Source organism: Pteropus vampyrus, unplaced genomic scaffold (assembly GCF_000151845.1).
Source record: "Pteropus vampyrus isolate Shadow unplaced genomic scaffold, Pvam_2.0 Scaffold6, whole genome shotgun sequence".
Classification (NCBI taxonomy): domain Eukaryota; kingdom Metazoa; phylum Chordata; class Mammalia; order Chiroptera; family Pteropodidae; genus Pteropus; species Pteropus vampyrus.
Window position 1 is genome coordinate 7,451,899 of NW_011888787.1, and position 9,383 is coordinate 7,461,281.

Here is a 9,383-nt window from a genome sequence, read left to right on the forward strand (position 1 = left end):
ATGAGCTTCTTTCAGGGAAAGACTGGGAGATGTATGATTTGCTTGCTCCCTTTCCTCTAAGCCTTGGAGGATAACCTGTTAAGAATTGTTTCTTTGTTTGCTATAATTCTGTGGGACTCCTGAATGGAAGCCCCTTTGGTTAGAAAGCTAGGTGATCCAAGGACACATCTCTTGGGGGGAAGCTGTGGAAGCTGTGGCACACATGTGTGTACAAGCTTTTTCCAGTTAGATACTGGTAATTTGGAGTGAGCTGGAGGGAAAAGGTAGGATAGACATCCACTATCTTCTCTGGACTCTGGGGGAGGATTGCAGCCAGTCCCTAGTTCCTGCAATATTGGAAATCTGGCCCTCAGACAGTAGCTTTTAAAGTATGCTGATAACTTTCTTTCAGGAACAAACTGGGAATTGGGTGATTTTTTTCTGCTCTCTCTGTACTGAGCCTTGTGGGAGAGACATGGTGAGTGCTCATGCACACATTAAGAATTACTTCTTTGTTTGCCATAGTCTTGTAAGTCTCCTGGACACCAACCCCATTGAGTTTTAGAGATAGCTATTTGGGGAGCCTCTCCCACTGGTAGTATTCTTAAAAGTTGGGGCCCAGACTTTTGTGGGGCTCAAATCCTTAACTCCTTGAGGAGAATCTGGGAGTTGGGTACTTTTCCTATGTATCTGTGTTTCAAATCTTTCCTTTTTCTTATAAAGACACTAGACACCAAGTTTAGGACACACCCTAAATCTAGGATGATCTCATCTCAAAATCATTAACTTAATCACATCTACAAAAACCCTCTATTTCTAAAAAAGGTTATATTCACAGGTACCAGGGTTTAGGATTTGGACATACCTTTTTAAGAACACAATTCAACACACTACAGCTACATTCTGATTAATTTCCTCATACAAATCTTCCTGTTTATTAATCTCTCTTTAGTTGTATTGAATCAGCTGTTAAACATATTCATTTCTAAAATTTTAATTATTATATTTTCAGTTTTCAGAATATTTAGTCTTTCTTTGTTTCTTCTCTGCACACATTTTAAAGCTTTTTTAAACTTTTGTATGTAGAAAAGCATGGCTATTTATATTTTGGGGTTCTTACCTATCATTTGTTGTTTTTCTTGGTTTATAGTACCTCGTTTGTTTTTTTGTTCATTTTTTAATTTAAATCTATTGGGAGTAACATTGGTTAATAACATTATATAAGTTTCAGGTGTACAACTTTATAACACATCATCTGTGTATTCCATTGTGTGCTCGCCATAAAAAGTCTAGTCTTTTTTCATCACCATATACTTGATCCCCTTTACCCTCTTTATCCTCTTCCTACCACCTTCCCCTCTGGTAACCACCATCGTGTTTTGTCTGTGTTTATGAATATGTTTGTTTGTTTGTTTGTTGCTTTTTGTTTTATATTTGTTTTATATCTCACATATATGGGTGAAATCATATGTTTCTTGTCCTTTTCTGTCTGACTTATTTCACTTAGCATGATATTCTCAAGATCCATCCATGTCGTCGCAAATGGCAATATTTCCTCTTTTTTATGGCTGAATAGTATTCCATTGTATGTATGTACCACATCTTCTTTATCCAATCATCAGTTGAAGAACACTTTGGTTGTTCCTACGTTTTGGCTATTGTAAATAATGCTGCAATGAACATAGGGGTATATACATCTTTATGAATAATTGTTTTTTAATTTTTAGAGTAGATACCCAGAAGAAGGATTGCTGGGGCATATGGTAGCTGTATTCTTAATTTTTTGAGGAACTTCCATACTGTTTTCCATAGGGACTGTTCTATACATTCCCACCAGCAGTGTATGAGAATTCCCTTTACAAACAATACCTCTAATAAAGGGCTAATATACAAAATATATAAAGAATTCAATACACACACAAAAAAAATCAATCCAATTAAAATATGGGCAAAGGACCTGAACAGACCACTTTCCCCAAGAAGAATACAGATGATCAACAGACAGGAAAAAATGTTCAGCTCTGCTAGCTATGAGGGGAATGCAAATCAGAACCACAATGAGGTAGCACCTCATACCTGTTAGAATGGCTATCATCAAGACAAAAAATAACAAATGTTGGAAAGAATGTGTAGAAAAGAGAACCCTTGTACACTACTCATAGTGCCTTGTTTTCTCATGCATTTAGTGTGTTTTGACTATGAATACCTCAATTTAATTGAAAATTTGCTTTTTGAGATTCATGGAGACCTGGTATTAGGTTGGTTCCTACAGAAAATGTGTGTATTTTGTTTCTGCCAGACCCTGGGATAAATTTTTGTTTTGGACTACTTTAAACTAAAATTTTAGTTTGAGAGTTTGAGGATGATTTAAACACTATAAATTTACACTTAAAGTCAACGTGATAGCTAGATTATGGATTCAACGTCTTAAGGGTGCTTCCTTCTTCTGCTAGATTGCCAAGTTTTAGATAGATTTTTATTTAATCTTTGGTTAAAAAGGGGTGGTATTTCTAATTCACTTTTATACTAAAGTAGAGCCCTTTGGGGGTTTCTGTCCTATAAGAGAAAAGATCTCTATGTAGACTCCCCACCTTAAGCAGATACTGAAATTTGCCTGCTGTACTCCATGTGCCACGAGGCCATGAAAACATACCCATGTTGACCTTGTTTGGCAAATGCCCTCAAATTTCTCTTACTTCTCTGGTTGACACCATCAGTGGGTCTCTGGCTTGAGTATTTCTTATTTTCTTTCTAGCACAATAGTGGTCTTAATAAAATATTTTAAAGCTTTTATCTAGCATTTTAGTTGTTTATAGTGGGAATTTAGCCTACTAATATTGTCCGCTGTCTTATCAGAAACAGAAATATTTATTTTTGAATATATGATTTCTATTATTTTAGAAAATTTTCTATAACACCTACATTAAAAATAATTGGCCTATTTTTTTAAATCATATTTTGTCAAGGACTTTAAAATCTTAACTTCTGGTATGGCCCCATTTTTATTTATAGTTAATTTCTATCTTTTTCCCTCTCTTTTTCTAACTTGATTAGCCCAATGATTAATAAGGCGAATAAGTAGCTGATTAAAATAACATGTGATAGGATCTATAAAGTTTCTATGAGTGTGTTATGGACATACTTGTTAAGATTTAAATGAAAAGATATCTGGAAAGCTCTCAACATACTGGCTCATATTTGGAAACACCTTAGTAGATATTCAACTTTGTAGTATTAGGAAAAACTTCCTTAAAGAAAGGAGAGGGTAGTAATTGTCCAGAGAAAGAGATCAGTGGATGAGTGGGAAAAATTGAATAGTATAATGAAGCCAAGAGAAACTGGCTTCATTATACTAATAAACTTTAATATAACTTAAGTATAGAATAAGAGTGAGAACGGCAATAGGTGAGACTGGAGAGCTAAGAGCAGGACCTATCATGTTGGGCATTGTAGACATAATAAGGAAGCTGGACTTTATCCTAAGAGAAACATAGTTATTGAAGAGTTTCAAGCAGGAAAATATCTTGATTATATTTATGTTTTAGAAATATTATTTTGGCTGCTGTATGAAGAATAGTTTAGATGGGGCCAATAGTGAGTACTAGGAGAAAAGATAGTGGGCTGTTGAAGGAATACAGGCAAGAAATAAAGTGAGCATAATAAATGTATTTGATATGTTGCAGATGAAGCCTTAGAACTTCATGACTGACTGGATATTGGGAGTGAGAGACAAGCTAGAGTTAAGGACAAAGCCCGGGTTTCTAGCTAGAGCAAATGGGTGGATGTGCTATCACTCACTAATTTGGAGAATAAAGATGAGGAGCATATTTGGAAGATACAATATTACATTTCATTTTGTTCACATTGTATGTGAGATACAAACGATACTTGTGATACTCATGAGAATGTCTCCTCTGCAACTTCTTCGCCTCAGGAAAGTGCAAAAGATGTAGGTTTCCCTATAAACTGCTACCAAAATGACCAATTTTCCTTAAAGGGAAGTGGGAGATATTACATAATACTTTGAGAATAGAAACCAATTCTTTCATTCCTTTCTTTGATTTCTCTACATTTGGCTTTGTATTAGATATGCTCTGATCTTTTGATTTACAAGATGTGATTATCATACAATTTAATTTAGCTTAGAATATTCAATTTAGCTTCTCCCAATCCAACAAACATGGTATGGTTGGCCACTTCTAAGATAGCCCCCAGTGATCTCCACCCCATAGTACACACACTTTTGTGTAATTTACCTTGAGTGTGAGTTTAACTTTTCAACTTACTTCTAAGGAATATAATATGGTAGAATTGATGTAATAGTATTTCTGAATTAGGTTATAAAAGGACTATGGCTTTTTGGGGTGCTGCGTTTCATGCTCTACCTTAAATGTCTTGCTATGGGGAAAGCCAGCTACCATGTCATAGCAGCCCTGTTGAAAAACACATGTGGCAAATAACTTATTCTTACCAAGAGCCAAATGAGAGAGTTTGAAAGTGGATCCTCATCCAGTTGAGCCTTGAGATGACTTGCAGCCCTCGCTGACATCTTGATTGTAGTTATGTGAGAGATCATGAACCAGAATCACCTAAATAAGCTCTTCCCAGATTCATGACCCACACAAACTGTGAGATAATACATGTTTATTGTTCTCGGCCACTAAGTTTTGGGGTAATTTGGTATGCAGCAATAGATAACTTATATTCTTGATTTGCTGGCAAGGCAATCAGTCAGAGTCATAGAAAGCGTAATGAGATATAAGTATGGGAATGTAGCAGTTGAGATCACATGCAATTTTATTTATTAAAGAGTTAAAGTAGTACATTAACAAAACTTTATGTGATAGAGAAATAACACCTGAACTCTTCTGAATGTGATTATCAACTAAACTACCAGAGATACCAGTCTGCTGAGTTCCTCCACAGTTATGTAAATCAAAGGCTAAGAGGTTGGCCGAAGTCAGGATATGAACAACTGAATAGTTTCTTCTGGAAAGACTTAAAATGAAGCAATAATACCGTTTAATAAAGAAATTGAAATGAAACTTCACTCTTTGGCAAGAAGAGTACTACATCATTTCTGTAGCTAAGTCTCCCAAGTCTAATGTAAACCAAGGATTATGACAATGATCCAGTAAGTCTGGCCCCAGAGCTCCCTTCAGCTTGTCTCTTGCTTGACTTTGGAGAATGAACTGGGAATGATTTAGAGACTAGAGACTTGTTTGACAATAGGAAAATGAAAAATCTCAAGTCCTGGACCCATCCTTTGATCTCGAGCCATTAGTGCTGTAGGTTCTCTCATCCTCTTGTGTCTGAAAAATGTTCAGGTATTAGTGTCACTACCTTGAGTGACATGGCTGATACCTTGAGTAGGTAAATGATTGTCTTGTTTCCTGAGATGGGAAGTGCCTGGCCAACATCCTCTTCTTTGGTTGTATGAGACAGGGACCAAAATGGGAAAATGAGAATTGGACAAAAATTTCAGTCCAGGAAGTAATCTTACAGGGCTTCCGGTTACAAGTGGTTTTAGAACAAGTCTTTCCAGCAAAGACTATAGCAGGTCACAGCCCTAGGGCTTGGCTGGTTTTATCAATCTGGCAGTTCAGAGTCAGTGCAAAGGACATCCCCAACACCTGAAAAAAGAGTTGAAAAAATATGAGGTCTTTATAGGAGGATCCATCTCTCCCACAACCCCTGTGATCAGCCCCTTTACACTGAGACCACCCTTCCTGCTATCACTTCTAATTCCTTCTCAGGTATTCTGTCCTTTAGTTTTAGAATGGCAGTGGGGAGATAAGTGGGGGCAAAGATGGCAAGACAATGGAGTACAGAGTGTTGGGATATCTTTTGTCTCCTTAAGAAGTCCTTAAGAAGGCTTAAGAGGCTCTGCTGCTGGTGTAATCACATTCTGAACACTTTATGCAATGAATCAACTCTAGCCATGTCTTAGGCCTCCTTGATTTCTAAGCAGGGGAAAATCGTTTCATTCTGAGTTCCTTGATTAAATCTTAGCTATTCTGTGATATATCACATGAAAAAAAATCATACAAAATGATCCTCAATTAATTCTTGACTTATCAAACTAAGCAGAGAAACAACAAAGAAATTGATTATAATTTTCATCACCAACTCCTGCTTAACGTACGAGGCCAATTTTTCAAGTGGAATGTTTTATCCATCACATGATTTTCTCTTAGGAATAAGTTGACCAGATAGATCTTATAGCGTATTTTCTGTATGCTTTAAGTTTGTAATAACATTATTTTCTACTTGACTGAGGGAGCTCATATTTATTGAGCATATACTATATATCTGATAATGTTCTAAAACCTTTTATGACTTAGCTCATTTAATTCCCAAAGTTGTATGGTTAAGCTCTTACCTGGATCACACATACACAGATAGTGATGATGCCAATATATAGGAAATTGGAATGAAACCACAGTTTTGCTTTTATATAGCAACCCTAGAAAAAAATTACAAGTACAAATAATATTGCTATATTATTCAACTTTATCAAATGTTTATTTGGGAACATAATTTGTATTTTGCCTTCTGCCAAGAGACTTCGGCCAGGTATTATATTTTTATTTTCTTTACATTAATAAAGAAACTGGTGTAAAGTAGAGAATATTAAACTAGACTTTTCTGCTGGTGTTACCATTACAGTGGCACCTAAAGTAGAAGTCTTAGATTCTTACACACTGAGTTCAGCTAGCTCCCAAAAGGTATGTCAGCAGCAGATGTCCTTATGTTCTTTGAACATTTACTTCTGAATCAGTGTTAACAAATGGGAATATAAGTTATGCAATGCCAGGATTGGTTGCATTTCAGCTTCTGCCTCAAAAGCCAGTAAATCTATCATGGCCCGACCAAGCTCCAGGGCAGTTGCTGGTTGGTAGGTATCCTAGTGTTTCTTCACAGACCTAAAAAATTCCAGAGATTTCCAAACACCCCCCAAGAGTGAGTAACATGGAGTAACAGGGGCTTGGTCAAGTTGGAAGATGATTTTGGCTTTTTCTCTGGGTCTTTAGTGGGCACGTTGTTTCAGCAGTTTCACCAACCTTCTCTCTCCCAACTCCTCACTCCTTCACTTACGATTCATTTCACTAAGGGGCTAGATGCTGCCATCTCCAAGGAAGGAGAGCAGAGAAACAGGGAGAAGAAGCTTTTATACCTCAACCTTACAAATTTCACTTTCAACCATAAGGAGACCCACTTCTTGCTCAAGAAGAATCTAGACATAATCCTCTGCCTCTATTACTTAAACTTTTCCCTTCTAATATAATAGTTTAGGGCAGCAAGATTCCTAATGATGTCTCTAGTCTAAATGAGCTTGCTCCTTTTTAGTTCTGATTTGTCTAGCTATCTGCATTGTCTCTGTGGTCTCTATTTTGTTCAGGATCCCCTGTTTCTAGATGGGAGGACCAGGTCCAGTAGGACTGGAGTTTCTAAGGCAATTAAAAGGTTATTTAAAGAGGCCAATAACAGAAAAGTTGCCCGCCCGCCCCCCACAAATTACCTTAACTTGTGGATCAGAAGGGCAAGATGCTGGTGGGCTGCCGGTCCAATCACTTGTGCCATTTACACCACAACATTGCAGCTGAAAGCCAAATGCCACAAAAATGTGATTGTTAGAAAATTAACAGAACGAAAATTGTGGGCCTTGAAGAAAAGATGGGCCCTTCACATCTGATTCTATAGCAGAATTTGTCTGACCACTAGAGCTCCTTAGAACAAAGTGCTTTCATATCCATTATACCATTTTATTCACATGGACTCTTTGAAGTAGAGAGAGCAAGTTTAATTCTTTCACAATTTACAGATCAAAAATTAGGCACACATGAGACTTTATAATGAAGGTATTAAGCTGACCATACCTAGACCCACCAACCAGTCTTAAAATCACAAAAAGTAGGACAATCAGATATTATATGCCTGCTTACATGATGTAACAGGAAATATCAGCTATACTAGTCTCACCACAAATGGAACCTGCATTAGGCTTCCAGATTCATGAGTATGGGAGATAAAGACTCTCTGACACTAAAATATCTTGTGGAAGAAACTAGCCAGATCTAGAAACTGGGCAATTCTATAGAATGAGCAATCTAATTTCTTTCCATAAATAAATAGCATGAAAAAGAGGGATACCATTATAAATTAAAAGAGATTTAGAGAGACGTATCACCCATGTGTCCTTGTGTAGATCTTGATCTGAAGAAACTATTTAAAACTAATATTTTAGGTAATTAGGAAAATTTTATTATAGAGAATGTATTAGTAACATTAAGGAATTACAAAATTTTAGGTGTATTAAAAAGAAGTTATTTTACAGGAAGGCTAAACAATACACTTCTAAAAAACACATGGTCAAAGAAGAAATCTCAGGAGAAATTTTAAAATATTTTGAAGTAAATGAAAATGAAAATACAACTTATAAAAATTTATGGGATAAAGCAAAAGCAATGTTTAGAGAAAAATGTATTTCATTAAATGCAAATATTAGAAAAGAAGATCTAAAATCAATAAGTGTCCACCTTAAGAAACTAGAAAAAGAGCAAATAAAATCCAAAGTAAGAAGAAGAAATAGAAATCAAAGCAGAAATCAATAAAATTGAAAATAGGAAATCAAAGAGAAAATCAACAAACCAAAATGTGGTTCTTTAAAAAGATCAATAAAAGCAATAAAGTGCTAGCCAGGCTAAGTAAGAAAAAAAAGAGAAGACACAAATTACAAATATCAGAATAAATACTATGAACAACTCTACACCTACGAATTTGATAACCTAGATGAAATAGACAAATTCCTTGAAAAATACAACCCGCCAAACCTCATACAAGAAGAAACAGGTGATTTGAATAGGCCTATATCTATTTAAAATAGAATTAATAATATATAACTTTGCAAAACAGAAAGAACCAGGCCCAGATGGGTTCACTGGTGAATTCAGCCAAACATTTAAGGAAGAAATTATACCAATTCTCTACAATCTCTTTCAGAGATAAAAGCAGAAAGAATATTTGCTAACTCATTCTATAAGGCCAACATTACCCTAATATCAAATCAGACACAGATATTACAAGAAAAGAAAACTAGAGACCATTGTCTTTTATGAACATAGATATGAAAATTCTCAAAAAAAAAAATAGCCAATTGAATGAAAAAAGGTATGAAAAAAATTATACACCATGACCAAATGGATTTATAGTGTTTCAACACTTAAAAATGAATAAGCCCTAGCGATCTGCTGTATAACATTGCACCTATAGTCAACAATAATGCATTCTTAAAAATTATTCAGAAGATAGATCTAATTTAAAGTGTTCTCCTCATAATAAAATTGAACCAAGACTGATTCAACATTGGAAAATCAATTAATGTAATCTCTTTCATCAGAAGA

At 35.6% G+C, this 9,383-nt stretch overlaps 1 protein-coding gene across 2 annotated transcripts in view; it reads right to left on the reverse strand.

Moving 5' to 3' along the window:
- Positions 1-5,509: 5,509 nt before the first annotated feature.
- CD53 (CD53 molecule) overlaps positions 5,510-9,383 on the reverse strand; it is a 26,601-nt gene continuing 22,727 nt past the window's right edge. Inside the window, exons 6-8 of one of the 2 annotated variants that reach the window (XM_011367401.2) lie at positions 7,502-7,582; positions 6,362-6,445; positions 5,510-5,612 (exon numbers count right to left, since the gene is read on the reverse strand). In XM_011367401.2, the coding sequence (XP_011365703.1) occupies positions 5,541-5,612; positions 6,362-6,445; positions 7,502-7,582 (237 nt within the window). In that variant the 3' untranslated portion in view covers positions 5,510-5,540. The remainder of the gene's footprint in view (positions 5,613-6,361; positions 6,446-7,501; positions 7,583-9,383) is intronic. The other variant, XM_011367410.2, reaches the window with a different exon arrangement.